Consider the following 25,799-nt stretch of genomic DNA (forward strand, 5'->3'; position numbering starts at 1 on the left):
CTGTGCTTGCCGTCTCTCCGCAGGGGGAGGAGAAAAGCACTCCTGGTAATAAAAAAAAAAAAAGAAAGAAAAAAAAAAGGAACAGTTTGGTTGAAGCAAAGAATGTCTTTTGAATAAAAAAAAGCTTGAAAAATAACTAGAACTTTCCTCAGCGTGAGTCATCTGCGCATGCAGGTCGTGCTCACGCTGCCTTCCTCTCCCATGCCGTTTGATTTCTGGTCGTTATCTCAGATAGCAGCGTTGATGTGACTCATCCATAATGTGGGTAATTGCCCAATCCACTGAGTACTCCTTTGCCAAAAAGCACATATACTCAACATATCCTTTACTCCAGAAAAACAGGCAGACAGCCAAAGCACTTTAACTTTAACACAGAACACATGCATTGGTTCGTTTGACTCTCAAACCATTAAATCTATGTCAGCGCCTAACTGGAGTTGTTTTTGGGTGAGCAAGTCTGACGTCTCTGTTGTTTGTGTTGTTTTGAGACTCTGACAAGCATATAGTCCCATCTAAGAGCTGTAGACTAGGGCTAAGAATTAGAACGGCTGTCTAGCTCATAACAACAGAAAGGATTTGTTTGTTTTAGATGAGTGGCTTTCCTGCTGTTCTCAGCAGGATAGTGCCAATGTGGATGTGTGGGTTCACACGCACACACGCGCGCACACACACACACACACATTGAAGAACCCCTGCTGTTCTAATTAGCTTGTAAACTGAAAGAAGGGGCAGAGTACCAGAACTCTTAATGCGAGGCATTAAAATTATTAATTATGGCAGAGAGTTCTGCTATATTTAGGAGGAGTAAATAGAGTGGTGTTTGTGTGCATGGATTTTGTGGGGGTGAGAAATAAACAGCAGAGACTGAAAATACAGTAAAGGTTTCTCCTCCTAATAAAAGACACAGAGAGAGAGAGAGAGTCAGTCTAATTTAAGTTAATTCTGATAAAGAGAACATGCCTCTCAATGTTATTCACATCCTTTATAAAAAAAAAATAGGAATAGGTAATAGCTGCAGGGAACATAGCTCATTACCCGAACTGTTCTTTTTGGTAGACCTTTCCTTGCCCAGTTTTCAGGATTCAAGTATGAGTTGTACGCTCCTGCATTTCTTACTCCTGTTTTTCCTCTCAGTCTGCAGTCAACACAATGTACACTCTCCAGTATATAACATACAGTGACAGAGTCATGAGCACAGATAATCTTAGTAGAGAGTCTATCCCCAGACATAACATAGTTCAATAAAGAAAACACCTCCAGGGCTGAGATGCTGAAGTGTGTGTGTGTGTGTTTGTGTGTGTGTATGTGTGTGTGTGTGTGTGTGTGTTTGCAGGAGAGGAGGATGACTGGACAGACAGTGGACATTTTACGTATAATTGGCTCTCTGTGCCAGCCTTTAAAGCACTCTGCTGTCACTTCCAATCTCCTCAACTCACTCTATGTCTTTCTCCTTTCCCCTTCTCTTTCTCTCACTCCCCCTCGCTTTTTTCTCTCCTTTTCCTGCCTTGAGGAGCGGTCCATTTTCACATTGCCCCGTGGCATGCTGAAAACAGTCCGTCTGAAAAGGCCGGAGGACAAACACTGAGGGAAATGGGCACTCACATGTAATCGCTCCCAATTTTTATTAATGGCTGTAACAACATGGGTGAACATATACACACACAAATACACACATAAATAAACACACGCACACACGCACACGTGCACACACACACACACACACACACATGCACAGGCACGAACAAACACACACACACACACACACACACACAGGGAGAAAGAGAGAGGGAGAGAGTTCATCTACAGTGTGTTTTCTCTCCTTACACTTGTGCTTCTCTCCTGGGATGTCTTGGTCGGTCATGTCATTGGTTGACTTTGTGTAGTGTACTTTCCAGATGAAATATGACCTTCAACAGAAGCCACTATGGGAGAAAAAGACTAGCGTAACCGTGATATGTGATGGCATGCTGTTAAGCTATGAAAAAAGCTGAGTGCCAAATGACCCTGAATTCCCGTTAATGGATGATAAAAGGACGGAAATGGGGATATGTGAGCTTGAACTTAGACCGATAGGCCAACTAAACACAAAATAATGAACAATGGTGGAAACAAGGAAAATATCCTGAAAGACTGACTGATATATAGAGCGAAAGAGCTCCACAGACTGTTTCGAGTGAGGGAAAATTCTGTAAGAATTATGCTAATCAAGATAAAAGTGAAGAAAAAGGACCAAACAAGCATGAAAAATCAACTCCATATGCTATTTAACCCATAGAACACTGCTACTTTCTTAATAATTAGACTATAGTTTATATTTAGGCCTTTTGGCTCATGATGAGCGATAATTAGTCTATCATAAGTAAAGCTGCAGACCACTGAGCTAAAACTCTTATTCGTCAGTTATGAGAGTCCATTATGGAGTCTGTGGGCCCGCTAGAACAGTTGCTTCTATCCCCGTTTTACCTTTGTCTGTAGGACAGATCCAGAGAGTCAACCCCATGAAGCGTTAGCATTGTGAAGACCTATCAAAATATTTTGAGTAGGCTCTCCCCCTTTTCTTATGATTCCTTCTGGCGGTCTAACAATCAAAAAACATTACTATGACTCATCTCTTGTGACTCAAAGACCAATCCATTTAAAAAAAAAAGAAAAAAAAAAAAAAACAGCTGAGAAAAAGAGAAGAGTAACTTTCCGTATCGTGGCCCAGTTAAATAAGTCAGGCCAGGCTACGCAAAGCATAAGAAACAAATGAAATCCTTGGTCTCTCATCACCTAGGTATGTTTTGGGGCCGCTGCCGCTCAGCTTCAGACCAAAAGCTTCAGGAACAATCGTAAACCTTTATGACAACTAATTGCGGGTCAGATGAGGTGAAGAGAGAAACAGGGTCGCAGTAAAACGGCAGGCGGCTTTGGGTCGTACGGTTTACGGGGTTGTTTGGGTCAGAGGGAAGAGACACAAGAGCCCTTCTCAAATCTCGTAAAAATCATGCTGCATCAAATTGAAGCCAGAAATGACTTAGTCACGAGGATTTTATACGGTCTGGGTCAGAGTCGTTCCAAAATCCGTCCGATCAAAAAAATGTGACCCAACCACTCTGAATCAGAAAACCCCATATTATTACAGGCCGACGTTCAGCTTTGTCCGGTCCACTCATGGATGAGGAGAGCGCAGAAGGGGCTAGGTCCCCTTACATTCCATCCAAAGTATATTTCGTCGAGAATAATATCTCAGATTATGGAAGTGGGTTCCTTTTTTTTGTTTATGAATTTCATTATCAGTGACCAAAAAATGAAAAAAACAAAAAACAAACAAACAAAAACCCTTGTTAAAATAGAAGGCACTCATTTTTTTTTTCGGAAGTTCCGTGATCAGATCTTGACTTTTCTCAGTAGTTTTCCTGACCGGAGGCTATGTAGCCAACCCACATTTTGAGCAGAAGACAAGACAAGGTGTTCATTAGATTAGCAGAGTTTCTCTTCATTAGCGAGAAAAGGAAGTCGTGAAAAGTCAAACGATAAAGTAAGACCAGCAGCATAGCATGCTAACTTGCTGTTCTGTTCAGTTAGTGATCAAGCTGATCAAAATATCCGCTTGGATAGGCATGGGAGCTCTCATGATGTTGATACTGGGGATGGCTAATCCAGTTATTACATAATCTGATATCACTACAACGGACACCAACAATTATGCTTTTTTTTTTTTTTTCTTTTTTTTTTTTTTTTTTTTTTTACAGCCGTGAAGGAAATTGAGCTAATAGACAATATGGGGATTCACAGGTTGCATTTTTGAGGTTATATACTTTATAGCTACAAATCATTAACATTTCTATTGATGTAATTGAATAAAAAAAAAACATTTCCATTGATGTAATTGAATAAAAAAAAAGCCAAGCTTTGGCACATGCTCCTCATGTGCCCCACTTACAAGCATGTCTATGACATTTATGATAACATTGACTTTAGTTATATTTAAAATAATGCAAGTTTACCCCTAGCTGTGGATGAAGTAAGTGCAAGGTTTTGTTCTTTTTAAATGTAGACTGTTTTTTTTTTTTCATTTAAATTTTTTGTTTCATATCCTCCATTGTTTCATAGAGAAAACCGATTAATATGTAAAAAAAAATAAATAAATAAATAAAAATGAATACCCATGTTTGTATTCGTGGCAAAACATTGTTTTAAAAGAGTCTGCATGCAGAATCAAAAAAGCGAAAAAGGAAGTGTTTCTGTACCTATTTTATGAAAATGCGGACCAGACTGAATGTACACAAACTGAGTTATGACCTTTTATGGTATGAATGCCATTCTAAGGGGGGGCAGACATTTTCCTATCAGCGAAATGTCTCCGAATGAAGAGAAAATGGGGAAAACATCAGATTTAAGCTAGGAAATGATAGAGGGCAAAGACGAAATTTAAGGTGAGGTTTGCTCTCGGACACGGTTACCCCGAGCAACTTCCATACCATAAAAAGCCGCGGTGCGAAGGGCAGAGGCATCCCGAGAGGCAGCCAGTCCAGTGGACAAGTCTCACATAAATATTTGATGCTAGCCTTTCCCTGGTGTATCCATGGGAGATCACGTACTTTGCATCCCTGATCAAACGTGTTTTGGCATATTGACATAGAGGACAAGCTCCCAGCTGCCACAATGTTTCATAGCACCCACAACACACTTTCATGAAAGGGCAAAGGTCAAAATTTGCTTGTTCAAAACAATGTCCGAACTGTCTGACTTTTTTTTTTTTTTTTTTGCAGAGAAAAATAAAAATAAATTTAAAAAAAAAAAAGGAAAGATCAGGCTGCTTTTATTCACAAGTGCTCTTTTTTCGAAATGAAGTTGGGACTACATTTGGAATATTCCATTCTCAAGCCCCCCTGTACTCATTTTTGCTAACTCTCTCGTTTTCTCTGGGTGTTTTTTTTTTATCAACAGTATCTACGGGACCCCGTGATCCCATGATCCCATGCAGCTGCAGGTCTGCACCAAAGAGGCCAGTCAGTCACTAGTCAGTCGCACCAGTCAGTCGCCCCGACCAGCTGAGCCTGCTGGGAGTGTCATGTCCTGCCCTGCCTGTGTAGCAGTCCTACCCTCCTGCTGTGAGGAACAGACCAATGATAGAGCAGATCTGACAGATTGTCACTGTGAAGTGCTCCAGAGAGAGGTAGCCCACCTATTCCCACACTGATGTACCACACACACACACACACACACACACACACAACCCCATTTTTTGGCCTTGAACTTTAGATTTAAGAACAATGGGTAAAGTCTGTTTGGGTTATGGCCAGTCATTGCTGATGCCCTCTGTCAAGTGTCTATTTTTGGAATTGGGTCTGGCCAGTATTGGCTGAGATTCGCTGTTGTTGTTTCTGGATGGGCTATCTCACTGTCTGGCTGTTAGAAGACCCCCTGATGAGATGAATAACATTGTATTAACTGACAACTCCCTCCAAACTGCTGCAGGCGTTTACCAGGGCTTCCTGTGTAGAGTGTTGATTTCTCAGTAATGCCTGAGGAGATCTGTAGAGGTAACCTAACAGGCTGTTGTCAAACTGTGTATATCCTGTGTATATCCAAAAAGACTACATTACACTACACTGCAAAATATAATCATTTATTTTATTTTCTCTCCTACTTCAACTGCAGAAATTAAACAGTTGGATGATCTTAAATTTGGATAGTAACATAAATTTTTTTGAAAACTCAACTCAGAGCTGGGCCCAACAGTTGAGTTTACTAGGACCCAGTTGTTGAATTTAATAACAAAGCTACAACACATATCTTTAATTCTTTCAGGATGTCTGTTAATTTACGTAGCAACTTGTTGTCTGTTTTTAAAGGCTTTTTACTATTTCAGCTGATAGTAGCATTTTACGAGACTCTTTTTGCTTTTTTGTCGATTTGACTCAGATCTATGTTATGTCATAGTTTCTCTTTAGACTGTCTCAACAGGGAGTCAGAACTCTCTCTATGTTATGTCATAGTTTCTCTTTAGACTGTCTCAACAGGGAGTCAGAACTCTCTGAGACCAAGAATCAACACAAGATCTGATCTACATGAGGAGACGTGGTGTGTAGAGCCTTTGGATTCTCTTTGAATGTATAGTACAGTCAATGACATTAGGAATGGCTGATAACTATTTCCTTGAGATGAACCTCAACCTGACCCTTGTTCAGACCTCCAGTCCCTGATAAAATGTATAGCGCCCCCCCCCCCAAAAAAAACCCTTCAAAAAGGTTCTTATGAGGCCACAGGAGACTCTCTGACGTACATGTAGCCCATTTTCTCTTCACCGTTATTCTCTCACATCACTGCTAGTGCTGCACCCCCCCCTTTTCTCTCTCTCTCTCTCTCTCTCTCTGCCCCCCCTCTCTCTGTCTTTCTCTCTCTCTGTCCCTCTTTATGAAAGCTGTTCTACTGGATATTAAGTCAAATCTGTATTTCCAAGAACTGTTGCTGCAATTTGATTTTTTTTTTTTTTTTCAAAAAAAAAGACTGTTTTGTTCAATGATATAAAATACTCTCTTTCCAAAGTGCTCTACAGTGACCAGTGTGGAGGTTTTTGAGATAAACATTTTCAGTTGTTTCCTATTTCAGTCCAAGCCTTTCTAAACATCTGTCTAACCAATGACCAATAAGCAATGAAATGCACGTAAACAAATCTAATGTACAAACCCAAGAGTTTTACCAGAGAGTTCAAATGCTTGGATAAAAAAAAAAAAAAAAAAAAAAAGTTCAGGCTCAATTTTTCAAAAAATTTTGGTTCGTCGTCACGCATGTCCGCACTGACGCACAAACACTCTCTTCAAACACAGGTAGCTGCCACTTGGCAGTGCTTGGCAACTTTGATTATCTAATTCCCAGCATCTGGCAGAACTTGGTCCAGAGTGGGACACTGAGGGAATACGAACCCTTTCAGACAATGTTTCTCAATTCCATTCTTGGGAAAGTACATAACCGCACATATTTGTTCTAGCCTTGTACTAACACACCTGATTCAAGTTACCAAGAATTTTCTCATTAGTGTACGAGAGGAGACAGGTGTGTGTAAAAAATGTGCTGTGTGGTGGGTCCCAGGACTGGAGCTGAAAAACACTGCGTCTGGATGAAGTCGTCCTGGTAAAAAAAAACAAAAAATGGGTGTGTTTTGATGGAGCGCACCACTGTGAACCCATTCCAAGTGAGGAGAAAATGTTTCCTGGCGCAACCGAAAGGCATCATAGAAACTTGGGAGTCTTCCTGCAAATTGCTTTAGATGTTGTCATCTGAAGCTTTTCCCAATCAATTGTGACTAACATACAATTAAGCCTACAGACTTAAGAGTTGTGGCTTTAGACAAGCATTCCTTTCAACTGCATGGAGGAAAACCAAACAAATAGGATTGGAAAATCCTGCTTTGATGGTCAACATTATTGATGCAATGTTGTCTCAGTAGCTGCGATTTGGTTAATGTATCCGCCTAAAGTTATAGGAACATTTCTATAATACATTTCATCAAATGCCAGATATGTCAGACTGACCCTTCTCCCCCCTTTTCGGTAAATCATTGCACCACCCAGTTCCTGAATACTGTGTTTGCTTACATTGTCAGACAAGATGAATCTCTGCACTGTCTCTTGCTTAAGAGGACTGTTACCATACACTGTAATCCAAATATACAAAAAAGATTATGTTTCTGGGAGAGGGAGGAGACGGTGAGAGAATGAGAGAAAAAGGAAGAGAGCGAGAGAAAGAGAGAGAGAGAGAGAGAGAGAGAGAGAGAGGGGATTAGCTGTAGTGGAAGTAACATGCATTGACAGTTTGTGGAGGAGGCAGGAGCACCATGGACGATCATTAGGGAGAGTGAGATGTGGGGATCTGTATCCTGTGTAGCAACAGTTTTTCCTGAGAGTGCAGAATGTCAAATGTCCACAAGAACAATAAAAATAGAGGCAGTTTAAAATGCCAGAAACAATCGATAAACCACTCCGGTTCACTCGCCGGAAAAATGGAAGTTCACTTTTAAGGACGCATATACGAAGTTCAGAAGAACGTTTTAGAAAGTCTTAGGAGAAAGTTCAAACTATCCTGAAGATACATAAACTACTTGGACACGTCACAACGGTTGCTAAACTGTGAAATTTTTTTCACTCATTAGCTAAAACAAAAACAGTCTCGAACAGACTAAATAAAGCTTCAACACCTTTTTTCTTGTGAAATCAGATTTGTAATATTTGGCAATTTGCATCACACCATTTTTTTCCCCTCCCCGATCTACCTTCAGCCACTGACACACTCTGAAGGAGACTGTATTTTCTCTCTTTCTCTATTTGGTTGGGGATGGAGAGAGCCAAGGCAGAGGTGTCTGCTTCTGTTTGGATGTGCAGATGAGGTCAGCTCATTCCTCCCTGGGAGCCAGGGCGCCCCCTCTCCCTGTCAGCTCCGCTCTCACGCAACGACTGCATATCACACCCACTCACTCCCAGCGCTGGACATCAGACAGGACATGTATTAAAGAGCTAAACATGCACCCCCAAAATTAACCTAGCACCTGGACTCAAACAGCAGTCGCAGGGAGACGTCGAGGGGAAATGACCAACAGAGGGAGAGCAAGCACGAGGACACCTGACAGTTCCTTGAGCATTATCACATTAGCATTAAGATCACTCTAGACTGAACTGGTTGTTTTACATTAACATTTTGGTCTGTAAAAGAAAGTAGTTGTTTTAGTGGCATATGTATATGTTGGGTAGTACAACTGGTAAAGATGGCAAAATTATATGTATTTGTTGAAAAACGGAAGGAGGGTGTATTCATTTTAATTTATTTATTCATTTTTGGTTCTTTATGTCAGAATTCATGCATTAGATTGTTTGGTATCTTTTTATCTTTAAGATGAACCAATATAAATATTCAGATCACACTGTTTTACATACTACATCATTCCATGTAACTACTTGAATTCGTTTTTAAAAGTACTTCCAACTAATCATTTATCTTTTTGTGTACTTGTTGAAACCTAGAAAATACAAACCGTATTGTGCGCTTTGAATTCATTCCGCTAAACCTAAGCCCCCGCTAATAGCACTGTAATGTAAATACAGGGAGGTGGGCTGTGTTATATCTGTGACTGCTGATGGAGGGCACAGACATGGATGGCTCTCTGTTTCCATATGGACATGACTGGGTTTTCTATGATTCGTCCACTGAGCTCTATCTCCCTCCTGTGCGTCTATATAGCCTGAGGAGAAGAACAGCCACCAGGGCACGGAAAACCAGGTCATCCTGCTCTCAAGATGGTAACCTCACAGTAGCCCTGGCAGTACATTACTGTAGTACATTTTGCCATTAGAGAAATAGCCTGTATGGTATGGAAGCTTACTGCATATTTAATATTTTTTTTTTCTATGCTATATGAGATGAAGTTCATGTGTTGTCTGGTGACACACAACCAGAAAGCTTTCTTAATTGAAGGTATTCAGCATTGAGTGAGAGAGAAAAGAGAGAGTTGAATCAGTAATGTTGGCAGGACAGAACATGTTTCTTGTGTTTCGCGGACAGACACATGCAGGGTTTCACATCATCTCAGTGACAGGTTAGCCCTCTCTGTCACTTTATCCCTCCATTTGCTTTGCACACTCTCTCTGGAATGCTGTGGGTAGCAGCGGTTGCCAGGGAAGACTTTGTGGAGGCTGAAGAAGGGAGGTGGTTGAGTGAAGGAGACGACTCTTTTCCACCGATTGATTGTGTCACATGTGAGCATGTCTCATCCAGGAACAAAGACAAAGTAGCATAACTGATTCCATGCGGGTCATTAAAGATGTAAACAGACAAGCTGGGTGGGAGATAGAGGAGACAATGCCTTGTCCGTGTAGATTTCAACTGTATTTGACTGAGTGTGGCCTTATACCTCAGATAAAGATTAATCTTTAGCCTGGAAATTTCTCCCTAAATAAAGACTTTCCATTCGAATGGCAATATAGCCCAAAAATTTAACAAACTAATCTTAGGGGAAAAAAAATCCCTTAACTCTAGTCCAAGAAACCAACCAACAGGACTCCTATGGATGCTATAAAACACGCTATAAAACCATAGAGCATTCTCTTGTCTCTGCCTGAACAATTTTTATCCATTTATTAAACAAAACAAAACACAAAATATAAAGGCAACCAGTGTATTTGTACAACCATGATTCTTTTCCCTTTACTTACACACATCAGATCCTTTTGTATAAAACCATTACTGTCTGTGGGAAGAGATGTTTTATTCTCCAAAGAGATTTATGGAGACAAGTATATGGCCTGAATAATTACAGTACTTAGGAAAATTACATAGTGTAAGAATAATGAGAAATACATTTCAACCACATAAAGCTCAAATCAAATATGAAGAGGAACTTGTTTTTCTTTTATGCTGTGTTAATAAATATTGTATGATAGATTGACCTGAAGAAGCCAAGTATGATCTTTGACTTTGTACTGGTCTAATAAAAAAGTACATTAATATTTTGACAACCAAATTCTATTTCCCTTGCCTCTGTTTTTCCACATTCAGAATAAAGACGTACTCTGGGGCCTGTAATGAAAAACATAACCTCAGATGCCATGAACAGCCACAAACAAACGCTTCATTTTTAATTCACCTGAGACATGAGCAACCGAGGGAGAAAATCAGTTCAAAACAACTGAAGTAAAGAGTAATTTTTTCTGGCAGCGTTCGCCTCCTCTTACCAAGCATCTGTTTTTGTGAACGTCTTTTTTTCCTTGAATATTTGGCAGGTGTTCCAACAATGATATATACGAAGACGGTGTGTTTTATGATCTAAAGTTGATCCGCTTTCTTCATCATGGACAAAAACATAAACTTGGCAGGCCAGTAAGTTTCGGGGCTTGAAATAGCCGCAGCACCGAAACAGACTAAGAGTGATTAAAAAAATATAGTGTCTAACTCACTCACTCGGGATGTGTTAGTTAGTTTACTCTCCAGCGGCGAGCTGCCACATATCAGAGTGTGTTTGTTTACGCTAGGCCAAGCGAGCTCTCACACATGGGCTGGTGTGAAAAGGGGATACGATCGATGTGGGACAGAGATAAGAGCTTTTAAGAGAGGTTTGGAAACTCGCGACTCGCTGGGCACACGACGTCTGCATTTGCACCCGGTGATCGGGACGATCTTAACTGTCAAGGTTACCATGGCAAAATGGAAAGCGGACTGCCTCAGGCTTCCTTCATTGTTTGATCAAATGTATAAAACTATTTGTTCTACATTACATTAGGCATTTGCTATACGTTCTTCTTTTTTTCTGTATAACAACTAAACAAAATTCTAGTGTTAAATATCTTTACACTAAATGTACGACATTAGAAAATGTTGTATATGGACGTTTCCGACTGATGGCGAAACGATTAATTCTTAAATATTGACAGAAATTAGCAAACAAACTAGATGACAAACGAACAAGCAAAAATCAAATTCTGAGGGCTTTTTTCTTTGTTTGTTTTAGGATGGGGCACAGGTGCAAGCACAGAATCCATGTGACAGACTCGCCACGGCCAATCTGATGAAGGAGAGCTCAGCAGAGCGACTGAGCCAAAGCACCGTGGCTCTGAACCAGACATCTACGTGAACCGGCACACAATGTCAAGAGATGTTCTGGAGCTGGTTGGAGAGCTTAATGAAGGTGCGTTTGTTCATTTGTTTGACGTTAGAAATCTGACGTAAATTGGTCAGCCATTTTTACCTTGGCAGTTCTCACAAAGCAAAGAACGTCAAATCAACAAAACAGATCAAAGTGTTGTCAGTACGAATCTGACTCAAGGCAACCTTGAACAATCCAAGATTCATTCAGCTTTCCCCAAAGCGTATCACAGCAAAACACCAGCATGCAATTTTGGCTGGTGCCGCCCCCCGGAAAAAAAACACTCTTTACCCTTTAGTTACCTATTTGACTTTTTGGTTTTTTTTAAAAAAGTAATTTCGAGCTTACTTATTCATCATTAAACGTAGACTTATATGTGCTTAAGTTCAAATATATCAGATAAAATATACAGATTTTTATATTTCTAATATTATATTGTATATAATATTTTTATTAAGCCTGTAAATTAGTCTCATAAGTGGTGTTTGGCACAGTTATCAGTCGGGGCGGCTGTTCAGCAAATCAATAGTTCTTTTTTTTTTTGGTCTCAGTTTTGTCATATTTTGTTAGGCGGTGTTATTCACAGTCACTTGCAATTGGTCCTAAAGCGACAACAAAATTACTTGCTGCATCACTTTCAAGACACTGATTTAAAAACAAAAGATGGTTACTTCAACTATTATTAATCACTGAAATGAAGTGAACAGTACAACACTGAATTTCAGTGGTGTACTGCTCACTAGTGCCCACTGATTTTGCCACCACCCACCCCTGGATCATCTGTCACGATCCCCAGGGACACATGAAGGATGCCAGACTCACTGACTCAAGTTCTGCAGACACCTCTTTGACCATGGATGCAACACGCACACGCGCACACACACACACACACACACACACACACACACACACACACAAAATGGAATGGAAGTTAATGGAAATTAAATTGAGTTATGTTTGTCTTGTTTTCTAACAGGAAAACACTCCTGTTAGGTAAGTGCAGTATAATTTTGCTCACTCAGTGCTTTAGCAGGCACAACACATGCCATTCAGTGTGATTGCACTAATCCTTTATTTCCAGGATCCAAGAGTACATTTCAACAAGCAGTCAAAAGACAAATAGATAAAACTGCATATGTATCTGTCTTTTTCACATCTACAATCAACTTTTCAGCGTGTTAGAATATTAAAATAAAATTCAGTATGATTAAAAAAAAAAAAAGAAAAAAAAAAGAAAAAGAAAAAAGACTCAACATTAATGACATCATCTCTAAGACATACAGTAAAACATTGAAGTCCGGAAAGTGAATTATGGCACCATGTTTCTTTATCTAAAGTGTCAAACCTTCCAAAACAAAATAATATACAGAAATGAAAGTATTTATACACTATTTACGTAAAAATCTCTAAAACACTACTGTACATCTTGTGCTCGAGGAAGAAAAAAAGCTTGTTAAGTAGCAGTGCTTTTTAAAATAGTGCTGGCAACAAAGGTAATACAAAAATCACCTTTAAACTATTTACAAACCTGTATTTATCTTTTTTAAACATTTTAAAAGGATTGTCAAGTTGCTTCATTTTATTTATTTATTTGTTTTACATATATTTTATCTCACTGTTAATAATCTGAATCAATATTACCCCGCATAAGAAATGTCTGCAAATATAAAAACAAAGAATTAATAAAAAAAAAAAAAAAGTCTAGTTTTCAAAAAACATTTGCTGTGACTTCATAATACTACAACTAGTAACATTATTATTAATAAAACAACTTTCAGCACCTTCATGAAATAATATTGTCTTTTCTTTTTTTTTTTTTAAACTCTTTTACAATATACACGACACACTGAGTAATGTAAGCTTCCAGTAACAACTAAGGAATCTCTTTTGAGATGAATTGCTCTCACATTTGGTTTTGTTTTATTATTTTATATACATATATATATATATATATATATGTATATATAAAACACATCAGTGCTAATTGCATCGAGTACCCCCTTCAACACTTCTGCACGCCATCTTAAAAGTGCCCAGGATAACAGGACCACTAGACCTAATGATAGGACTGGTCAGTGGGGCTTTTTTTTCTGAGCGTCGAGAGCAGAAAGGGATGCCTCCATCTGTAAGTTATGAGGAGGAAAAATGCTTGTGTGCTAACTTTACCAACATTACAATGACACTGTAAATGCCTTTGTGCTAGACATACAATAGAAGAACAGTAACTACACGGTCCTTTAACAAATCCTGTCTTTCTGCATAAATAAATTAATAGATCCCCTTTCTCACCCCTCTCCATTCATATCAACATTTAATTTCTATACTGCGTTAGACAATCATTTCAATAAGAGCAAAATACTATAAATGCTTTACTGTAGCTTTCATTTACAGACAATAAACAGAGACTAATCTGTCAGACACAGTCTGTCTCTGATTGGGTTAAACTGCATCTATAAGGTCAGAGGTCAGCTTCTTGGTTATCAAATCAGACTGTGCATTACCCATATTTAACAATAGGTTTAGTCATTCCATTGTGAGCATTATGTTATGTATTGTAGTTCCTGCATCATAATGAATGAAATATCTCTGTAATCTACTGATGACTGGAATTTTCAAGGACTTTTACTGGGGAGAGGTCAAATTTCAGTTGCAGAGCAAAATGAACGAATAAAACTGAACAAAGGAAAAAAAAAGAACTCATGCTTCCTTTTTTCTTTTTCTTTTGTTCTTTTGTCCATTTTTTTTGTTTTTAAATTGAATATCAACAACCACCAGCAGTAACAGGAATGACGTCCCCTCTCAGTTTTGTCAGAGGTAGAATCCAGTGGTCTGAGGGTCTGGGAGAGGTGGGAGGGGTTCAGGACACGGATGAGGACTGTCACCGGCCGTTTCCACATTGCCGTTGGGAACCAGACAGCCTCCTGTATAAGCCACGCTGGTGCTGTTGAGAATGCAGCCGTTCTCCATCTGAAAATAAACAACAAGAAAAGAAAGAAATGTCAGCATCACTAATTCACTAAGAGATGGTGAGAGACTGTCATGAGGTAACAGTAAGACATTATGCGGCAGGCATCCTACTAAAAATGAAACTTTGCCAGCACCACATTAATATATAGTCATAAGGCATCAGGGCAACTGGTTTAGAGAGAGTTTAGAAAATTTTTTACGTATCCAATAAAATCTGGGATCTGGCTATACTCAAGTGGCAATGTTAACAAATAAGTGACTTCAAACTGGGGTTCAAATTCAGAAGAAAGAGGCGCTTTAAATTTAATGAAGACAGAGACTACATCAGTGTAGTGCGGTCTGTGGAGGAGGAAGGAGGTAAACAGAAAACAAACAAACAAACAAACAACAAACAAAACAAAGCAAAAAAAAAAGAAAAAAAAAAAGAATTGAGCGGGCATTAGCGATCACTAGGTCAGAGGAATGGGAGTGCCATGCACATAGGCTGCTGACCCCAATCACATAAAGCAGTAAAGCAGGTCATTGAATGCTGGGCAGCACATGTTCACTGGACCAGGGTTGAGTGAGGTCATAAGGTTATTAACACCACCAGAGCATCACAAACACACCATGCTCTGATCCCTATCTCTGGCGTCACAGAAAGTACGCTCAGCTTTGCCTAGAAGGGCTCAGGGCATGCGTGGGGGTGTGCAGAACCCACTTTGATAACAACTGTGCTATTGCATAATAGCAACATATGTCAGGACATCTCCTGTTCCACTGTACTCCAGTGTCACATATATTACACATGCACCAGTAGTGATGTATATCAGAGGTGAGATACAACAATCTGTGCCTAACCAAACACAAAGTACACCTAGTATTAGAGTCAGTAGTAGTAGTAGTAGCAGCAGCAGAAGCAGCAGCAGTAGTAGTAGTAATAATAATAATAAACGATATAGATAGATAGTTTTTTTGTCTGAAAAATGAATTGTACACACACACACACACACACACACATATATATATATATATATATATACACATACGTACATATACATACACACACACACACACACACACGTGTAAAATGATGTATATGATGATGTATATGTTGAACCAAGGTAGACTGTGGATGTTTGTGTGGTAGTTCGTTTACATATATATATATATGTGTGTGTGTGTGTGTGTATGTATATATATGGTAGTCTTTTATATATCTGGTAGGAGGCTGAACCAAATGCCTGAACATGCAGTGTATCTTTGGAAGGAAAACTATGTGTGCTAACAATACAAGCCTGAAAATTATGCTCAGTATGTTTAATTAGACCATAAACAAGATAAGAAAGGAGGCCCCTCTGAGACAACTAATTCTAGCTGAGAGTTTGTGAAAAGCAAGTGAACCAAAAGAGCTATTTAAAGCAGAATGCACCAGGAGTAGATGATGGATCTTGGCATGTGGTTTACACCTTTGTGCCTTTTAATTCGTCATTACTTGTGAAATAAAAACTCAGAAAAAGGCAGGTAATGAGGAATACAGAAAGTGGATAGCAAAGCCTGACATGAATGCAGTATGGAATATGAGCCTGGCTCTATTAAAGCAAGCTAAGCAGACTGAGAGAGAGAAAGAAAGAGAGAGAGGGAATGAGAGAGAGAGAGAGACAGAACAGACAGAGAAAGAGAGAAAGAGAGAAAGAGAGAGAGAGAGAGAGAGAGAGAGAGAAAGAGAGAGAGAGAGAGAGAGAGAGACAGAGAGAGAGAGAGAGAGAGACAGAGAGAGAGAGACGAGAGAATCCCTGCACCCACTCCTTTGTGCTTCTGCATTAGGTAATGGTGGTAGTAAATTGTAGGTCAGAGAGGCTCATGCTTGGCTGGCCAGTGCAGCTTTATTTTTCTTTCAGCTGAATGCGATGACCCTGAACAAAAACACAGCGAAGGCGGAGCAGGGGGCATGAATGGCCGGCGGTAAGCGAACGTCTCTACGTTGACTCAACCGTGCCCCATTCATTATCGTCCTTCTGTGCGTCTCCCCTGCTTCTGTCTTACTCTCACTCTACAAAAAAGATCCCTCCTTTTCTTCTTCGGCGTACCTTCGCGAACCTTAAAAAACTAACTAAGAAAAATAACTACCACAAACAACAAATGAAAAGCATAACAAAATGGTGCCCTACATGTGCAGTGCTGGGATTGTCAGTACTAATGAGAGCAGACAGAGCCCCATAGTCACTGGCTTCCTCTTTGGCTGCTTCAGAGGCCAGTTGTGGGGGCTGCTGTCTCCCTTTCCCTGAGTGGACCATAAAAAGGCCTGGGGGAACCATACTATACTGTAGACTGCAGTGCTATCACACACAGAACATTCAGAGAAGGGGAATAATCACAGCCTTTTGGACGTCGGAACAGGAGAGTAGGTCCCCGCAGTTGACAAACAACATGCACGACCTCAGTGACCCACAAGTCATGGATCATTTGTTTCTGAAAAAGTATTTGGATGACTTTAGAGTGACAAGATGATTTTAGGATGGGTTTTAGCAATTATGAGTTTGTTCAAGAGGACGAGAGAAAGAGAGAGAGAGCGAGAGAGAGGGAGGACAGGGAAAAAGATTGACTGCAAGTAGGCAGCTAGCTTCATTAAATAATTCATTTTTAAATATTTCCAAGACCACACCGATCTGTTGTCCAACTAAAATAATCCTCCACTTATTAAATCATTGTGCTGCCAAGTCTTGTGTCTTGTGTTTTTGATATGACGCAACTTAACCTTTCACTATATGAGTTTCTTTTGCCCAGGGAAAAGAAAAACAAAACATAGCAAAATAGTGAAGTCACCAGCTTGCGAAAAGTAATGTGACAGGTAAACTGTACTCTCCCTTCAGCCTACCTTGCTGCGAGTGGTATCCTGTGGAGGGGTGGAACTGAACAGATTATAGGCATCTATCGTGGGGAGGGACTGGGGTGTGTCCAAGCCCAGCATGTGTTCCAGAGAAGAGGAGTTCTGGCTAGGGTATGGGGTATAATACGAGGATGGGACCTTTGGCTGCAGCTGCTGCTGCTGTTTCTGATGCACTAGGTGATAAGAGGAGGTTGTGGCCATAACCCCCTGGTAGTGTCCCATGTCCCCCCCTGACATGTTTCCTATAGTGCACTCCCCAGCCGACCCGTTTGTGATACTGAAGTCCATGCTAACCTCCCCTACAGTCTGTGAGGGTAGGGGGTGGCCATTGGGAAAGCAAAGTCCGTTAGATGCCAGCTTTACTTGGTCTGTGTAAGAACAGTCCTGCCACTGAGCGTTGCTGTACACCCCATTGAGGGGGGCGGTCGTGCTCTCACTGGGCTTCTGCTTGAAATGGCACTGGGACTGCAGCTGAACCAGAAGCTGATTTGGCTGCCACTGCTGTTGATTATGATGCTCAAGGGGTTTGTTCTGGGGAACCCAGTGACCATTGTGCATGTCGGTCAGAGAACTCGACGACGCAGAGTCTGGCCGGCCGAGACTGGAAATCTGTGTCTCTGATACAGAGTCCTGAAGAGGGAGCTCTTGAGGCCAGCTGTCCGTTTTGGGATGGAGTGACTGGGTATTCAAGTGCTGCTGCATCTGCTGGGAGAGTTGCACTATTGGTGACGACTGCCTCTGTGGCCTGTATGGAAGATATGTAGCGGGTATGGCTTGAGAGGCTGTCGTGGTAGCTGAGCAAGGCTCAGCGTGAGGGGCATAGGGTTGTGATGGTAGGGTTGTAGGAGCTGTTGGGTCAGGGGGCGAAATAGAAACACGACTATTGCCACCACTTCCGCTCTCCTCTGTCCGGCTCTCTAGCGAGTCATGGATGTAGTTGAGGATCTCATTGTTGGTGAGCAAGTCGTTGAGAGAGGGGATGTAGTCTGGCTCCATCTCAACGCGGATCATCCGCTCATCCAGCAGAAGAAGCTCAAGGTCCTCGGCGTTGAGGCCCAGGTTCTCAAGGGCACTGAAGAGCTCGCTGTTTGAGCAGCTCTCATCGTTCTCCAGGGATAACGAGTCCAGTGTTGCAAGCAATGGGTCGAAACTTGATGGCTCTGGTTTGGATCCTCCTGCTGTGTAGTTCGGCACTGAGCTCCAGCTGTCTCCGTCCTGAGATGCAGGGAAAGCATTGCTCTCTCCTTGTTCGCTAAACAGACTACTGTGGAAGGACATTTTGGGCTCAACCGCAGGCTGGCACACATAAACAGACTCGTCCTGTCTCATCAAAGCACCAAGCAAAGAACTGGGGTCCAACTCGTCCTTGGAGCTCTTGTCCACCTTAACCTTTTTGGACTTGCCGCCTTTGCCTTTATTCTGGCTTTCAGGAAACCCAGGAATTGGGTAGCTTGTCTGGTACAGCAGAGCCTCGCCAGTTGCGAAAGTGAAAGGCAGGTGCATGGAACGCTTCCTCAGGTGTTCTCCTCCCTCTTCATCCCTGAGATGCCATGAAATACAGTTTTAGAGCTAGTATAAACAAACATACTATTGTGTGATAGTATCAAATGCTAACATATTAGCCTGCTAGCACACCTTAATTTACCAGTCATTTATTGAGGACTATGCAAACAGTGCAGTGAGGCCGTAAATTCATATGTAGCCTAACACACATTTCATATTTCATTGTAACTATGACCAACAAAAATAAAACTTTGTTCAAAAGCGATCTTTGGCTTCTGTCACATATATGTTGCCATGTAAAAAACGATAGACATCTACAGCTGAGAATTTGGCTTCATCAGAGGTGTTTCAGAGGTTAGACTGTGCTTAGTTTATGTGAGATATGACAAACGCATTGTGTCTAGTAAAGTGTAGGTCAGATGTACTCACACAAGGGGCCTCTGGGTGGCAATGATGTAATCAGGCTTGCCATTCTTGTAAACTAGCCTTGCGTTGGCCTGTACCCATTTCCAGCGGTTGTCTTTAGTGAGCAGTCTGAAGACTGTCAGGCCACTCTCTCCTGTCTTTATCACTACAAACACAGAATCACAAATTTAAAAATAGCCCTCTCCAACCAACTTTTTACTATTCAATGTCTAATTTTCAATTTATGCTTAAATCACTTCATTGAATACACTGTCTGTTAATACCCCAATGTCACAGAGCCCTGGATGTGATAAAGCCCTGACCTGACAAGGAAAACGCAAAAGCACATTAAAATATCTATGCCTTCCAAACTAAATAATCTTTTAAAGAAAGGTAGGTCTCAGTTCTGTCATGCCTTGCTGCCTATGAGTTGTTATGCTGCACCAGAGATCACATCTTAACTGTCTGACCTCAGTAACCGATTGAGTTTGTCAGGCAAAGGTGTGAAGGACTGTGGGCCCATTGTTTTGGCAGGATCTGTGCCAGTAAAGACTTCAACAGACACCGCAAATCTGCTTGACAGATGTGGAGGCTCTTTAGAATCTAGAGAATCTGTCTACATGCTGGGTTCACTGTAGGAACCAGTAGTTAATTTACCTAATGTCGAGGAACAAAACTGCCATAAATGATCATTTATTACAAATAACATAGCTGTAGATATCTACCTCTTTGAGGCATGCTCTCTCCCCGATAATTTATCGTATAAATTTCCTGCGTGTTGTGCAAGTGTCACAAACTAGATTAAACAGGCATAGATTGTTAATCTGAACACTTTACTCAGGAAAACTAGTTAAGATCTTGTCTTTATGCAACAACAAAGAACGAACAACTCCTCCTCATTCAGTTACATTTCCTGGCTGTTACGAGCCTTTTGCTCCATACTAAATTCCTGACATGGATTTGTGGCCCCAGTTCACATTTCTATCCTCTCACTGCCCTGCAGCTTTCTGTAATCTCTTCCATAATCTGCTGGATTATGGATAAACATCCCTCCTCTCTTCACTGAACTCCACCCATGTTTCCTCTACCTCAGACATAACCACCAGATGTCACTTCCTGTTGTAAAATCTCTTGATTGACTTGGCTGTAATCCCTCCCCATCCCCTCCCTCTGTAGAAATGTGGTGAGAGCGAGTGTGTGCAACTGTAAATGGTTTTACTATCTACTCAGCACACATAACCGTAAGGCCATTGAGTTCATCTCTGATGCCTGGTTGAATTCCCTTGCTGTGGGAAATAGATCATTGTGTAACAGAGGGGTAAAAAATGATATTTGACTGTCACAGCACCCCTGTGGATGAATCAATTTATCATCTGCACTACCATACATAGTTAGATAGCATTAACTTTCTTTAAAACAGATTTGCAGCTTCTACGCGTGTAAACTTGATTAGAATGTAATAACATAAAACCAAAGTCATGTTTAAAGAATGAATCAAATCTTACTGCGAATGTGGTTTTCAGCACAGTATAACATATCAGCTGCATGGATGAATTGATACCCAGAACCTCGTACCCGCAACTCAGCCTCTGTGTAACCCAACACGATTTTCCCCCTGAAACATAGGAGCAACAAAATAAAAGTCATGTCAAATCTTTTTGACAGACCAATATTTAGTCAAAAAAACAAACAAACAAACAACAACAACAAAAAATCCACATAATTTGGTAACTATGCTCCAATTTCACATGCAACGTGAAATTGGCAGCTCCCACTAGTTTGTGTCAAGCAGTAAAAGTAAAATCGGTTGTGTATGGGTTTTATGATTAAAATACAATGGCCACTGAATTAGACAACGACATAAAATGTTTGCGTTAGTACTTTGCATCACAGGCCATGGGTGTAAAGTCCAGCTTGTGCTTGGTCCTGAAGATCATGTTCTTGGTGCGGATCTCCAAGATTGAGGGGGGCTGGAGTGGCGTGGCAATGGCAAACAGTGCCAGCTGAGGGGGTACGTGACCTCCGTCATCAAGTCGACGGTTCTGCCCATGGAGGAACTTTAGCCTCCCCTGTAGGTTCAGCGCCTGGTGGGGAGACACCAAATCTTGTTTTTTTAGCAGTCACTGAACAAAATTTCACTGTAACCAAGATCCCACCTGAAGAACATTGTTAGCACTTGACAACTAGTAAGAAAAGGGTGTCTCACTTGGAGAGGTTACACAACAAAAAAGCAGTTCATTGATATAATGATATGTAATCTGGCAAAGGTATCCAGTTTAGAGAGATTCATTTCTTTTATTTGTATTGAATGAGGAACACGACACACTCCAGTAACAATCGCTGAAAAGTCATCTCTATTTGTTGAGTTATTTAAAATCTTTTGTAACTGATGGTGATGAGAGATGTGTTTGTTAGCACAGCCTGAACCTGCATGATTATGTAATTCAGCTCAGAGCAATCATCTAGCAACGTGTATGAACATTTGAGCAAGATTAGTGCATCTATAGATTCATGTATGTCATAGTGTTTCTCTTTAAACTGAGAAGCTTAAAGATGTTCATCTGAGCCTGGAACAGATTTGTAAAACAAACTGAAAGAGAATATGGGGCAACTCAATAATACTGTGATGGGGGGAGGGGAGGGGACACATTTGTTTCAGTGTAGAATGAGGTCTCAGTCTTTTGCTCTATATGATTGGCCATTCCTGTAAAGCACCGCCCCTGTGATTATGACTACACATGAGAGAATGGGGTGTTTCATCTCTGTCACTGGAGATCATTTTTATTTACCTTAGCCTTTGCAAAAAGAGAGAGAGACAATAATCTCTAAGCAGTTTCCACTCTCCTAAAAAACAAAAAAAACAAAAAAGAAAACCTCCCTAAGCATTTCAGTCTGCTCTGCACATGCACACTTACACAAATTTCTGTCAAATTCGGTCACATCCCTACGGGGTGTTTGTCTCATGAGTAAATTGGCAATTAGAGACCTTGCATATGCCCTAAGATCAGTACATTTCCTTTCTGGGACATTTCGAAATTCGAGCCAGTCCCTCTCTATTTTCTGCCCTCTCTGAGCCATGACATGCTCGTTGTGCGTTGTACACCTCAGTTGCAGAGCGTGAGGGGCCAACAACATCTGGGTCGTGGGCGAAAAGCTGATTGGGGTTGGAGACGTCCATATGTGTATGACACGTTAGTTCTGAGGGCTGACTCCTGAGAGGATCCTGGAGGGCAAAGCAATCTGAGCCGCTATTGAGCTAATGAAACCAGCTTGGATGGCCTCCAACCTGCAAAGAGTTTCCCCTTTAATTGGCTTGCAGGTAATTAGAGCAAGGTGCAGGGAGCGTACTGGGTCGTTACTTCTGCGTTCATGCCTGTGGATTTTGAGGCTCCTCCCATAAAAGCCTGACTAAAAATACTCGCTTTGTTTATATAACGGATCACAAAGAATGCCCGAAGGGCCAGGATGACGCCATGAATTATGTATGTGTCAGCTGTGGAGCCAAAGCAACCACATCTGTAAATCATATAAACACGATGACTTTGACTAATGGTCCTTTAATGGAATGGATCGACAATTTCTAAAGTCACCATTCATCATGTGACACCGTGCTCGTTTAAGCTTCATCCTATTCCCTAGAAGAGAGGCATTAACTGAGAGCGCACACACAGAACAGTGACATGGGGCAAAGACTCTGTGAGCTTGCGAGGAAGCAATTCAAAATGAATGCTCATTCACGTCCCCTTACTAACAGTTGCTGTAGGCAGCAGTCAGTATGAAAACTTATTGTATCATTGGACCTGATTTGTGTGACAGTGCTTCCTGCTGGAATATTGATGTTCAGTCTGGGACTGTAGTCAGAGAATATCAACCATGTTTTGAGTACAATCTTTAAGCACATCGTTCTCCACATGACTGCCTCAGTGGCTCCCCTTTGCCTCTACAAATTTCTCTTCCAACCAGGTCATTCTTTTAAATTGAATCTCATTCTGACTGAAGAGAGAAACGCTGTAACAAAACATGGCATATTCGGTCTGATCCACAATGTTTCGGCAGACATGTCACGCTGCCTCTAAACTCCAGTTCTGAAAACTGACCGATTTTGGTTCAGTCAGGTAAGGCTACGGTAAAACATGCACCCTCTTTGGGTGTGGAAAATAACAAAAGTTGAGAAATGAGCTGTTGTTATCTGTCCTTTGATAAAAGCAGTGCTTAATGTGAGTTGATGAGGTTCTGGTGACTGACTCTCCTTGCAGAGGTGTGTGGCTGGTCCCACGGCCTGCTCTGCACACTAGTGGAGACTGGTTAAGTGGAGCTTAGTCTTAAGTGTTGCGAATAGTCATGATGTCAAGACGCAGGCCTCAAACAGCAAGAGGATTACAAAAAAAAAAAAAAAAGAAGTAAAAAAAGAAAAAAAGAAGACAGAAAAAGGCTATGGAAATCGGTCTTAGAAGGTCTGAGCTTAATGCTCGCTAAAGTGACCTCCTCAGGGTGGGGAAACCCTTCTAACCTTCACCTCCAGCACCCTCCCCACCCCCCCACCACATAAAGACGTGGTCATGCAAGAGTGAGCAAGCTTTCACCCGTAGGCCTATGCTGTGAGGAACACAAACAACTGTTGTCTTTGCACTTCCCCTCTCTCTATGTCCTTTTCTCTCTCTCTCTCTCTCTCTCTCTCTCTCTCTCTCTCTTTTGGTGTCCCTGGATGGACTATGAAATTTTACCATTTCCCTCCCTCTCAACTTGTTTCCCCATATGCTAAGCAGATTTCCGAGTCCGCTCCCTCTGTATGTTTTTCACTAAGAGAGGGGCACTTAGCACAGCAAGAGAGAGGAGTGGGACCCTATGCAGCCCAGAGCATCCAAGCAAGCAGCCCATCTGAGAGGAACACAGAACCATTGACTTCATCATCCATTCCACCTCACTGTGTCTGATGATCTGACTTTCCTCTACGCTAGCTCTCCTGGGCTGATTCCAGATTAATGAAGACTTGAGCAATGTAAACATAAGAAGTGCTGTTTGGTAAAGGCAATTAAACATGGGACATTTAGACTGGCTGAGCAACTTCCTCTACTGTGCTTCTCAGCAAAAATGTGTCGGCCCATTTGAGCGCACGTGTTCCTTCCTAGCCTTTTCCCTATATTTGTCATCGTTCCATGAATGCATGGAAACAAAACATACATTAACTCATTGATTTTTGACATGGAGCTTATGGGCTACAAACTACAAACAAATACAGTGACTTCATATCCATGTGACTGAAACAAGGACAATGCTAAATTCTACATGAGTTACCTATACCACACCCCATCCTCTTTCTCACTTTAAACCTCTCTACCCTTCATTCTCTCTCTCTCTCTCTCTCTCTCTCCACGTTGCATGAGGAGGGCTTGTCTTAAGGAGAGCTGAACCTCCATTCTGACTAAGCGAGTTCTCTTGTTATTCTCTCCTCTCTCCTGAGGGATTAAACCCTTTTCCCCACGACCCCAGCGCTCCTTTAAGACGGATTATTGGTGAGTACGGTGGCTTCTGATCCTGCAGTGGTCAGCAGTGGCACGATATGCAGTTAGTCGTGGTAACAGGCTCTGCTGCTGACTGGACAACGTGTCTGTTGGACTGTGACGAGGCTGTCAGAGCACCTTGTTGCCAGTGGGGCCACAGTGGGGAGGCTGTATGGAAATGGGGCCTGGAAGGTGGCAGTGCTGGTGGCGGTGGTGGTAGGGTGGGGGGGTCATGGTATTCTGAAGGATTTTTTAGCTCAGTACAGTCATGGGACACAGACGCCTAATGGTACAAGAACTTTTCTCTCTAAAGTGTGATGATTCCCCCAGTTACAAAACAGACTCACACACACACACACTGGAGGCTGCTTACTCATTATGTCAGTCAGTTGTTTTGGTTACCATGTGATAAATGACAGGACCTGGGGTACACACACTCACATACTACGCATACATATATATATATATATATGTACACATAAATAGCATAACAGCACGTCATTACTTCTAGGCTTAAAAGTAATGTTATGAAGCATTACATAATCCTGATCCATGCCAGGGCTGATTTTAAGGTCCTCTTAATGACACATAAAATTCTACATGGGCTTGCGCCGGCCTACCTAACCGACTTAATTACAACCTATAACCCCCCTCACACCCTGCGCTCTCAAGATTCTGGACTATTAGTCATTCGAAAAGTTAAAAAGCAGTCCGCTGGCTACCGAGCCTTTTCCTACCGCTCTCCCTTCCTCTGGAATGGTCTTCCTACAGAAAACTCTCTTCATACCTTTAAAACTAAACTAAAGACTTATCTATTTTCTCTAATTTATTCATAGTATAACTTTGATTTAACTTTGTAAAGCCCTTTGAGACTATAAATAGTGATATTGGGCTCTAAATAAACTTGTTTTATTATTATTATTATCTGCAGTTTCCT

The 25,799-nt window shown here is 41.3% G+C and overlaps 1 protein-coding gene across 1 annotated transcript in view; it reads right to left on the bottom strand.

Annotated features, from left to right (window-relative positions):
- Positions 1-14,425: 14,425 nt before the first annotated feature.
- Positions 14,426-25,799, bottom strand: part of ahr1b (aryl hydrocarbon receptor 1b) — a 43,146-nt gene continuing 31,772 nt past the window's right edge. Inside the window, exons 7-11 of the mRNA XM_030770411.1 lie at positions 21,243-21,445; positions 20,867-20,976; positions 19,386-19,527; positions 17,442-18,993; positions 14,426-14,584 (exon numbers count right to left, since the gene is read on the bottom strand). Coding sequence (XP_030626271.1) covers positions 14,426-14,584; positions 17,442-18,993; positions 19,386-19,527; positions 20,867-20,976; positions 21,243-21,445 — 2,166 coding nt within the window. The remainder of the gene's footprint in view (positions 14,585-17,441; positions 18,994-19,385; positions 19,528-20,866; positions 20,977-21,242; positions 21,446-25,799) is intronic.

Source organism: Chanos chanos, chromosome 4, assembly GCF_902362185.1.
Source record: "Chanos chanos chromosome 4, fChaCha1.1, whole genome shotgun sequence".
Taxonomy (NCBI): domain Eukaryota; kingdom Metazoa; phylum Chordata; class Actinopteri; order Gonorynchiformes; family Chanidae; genus Chanos; species Chanos chanos.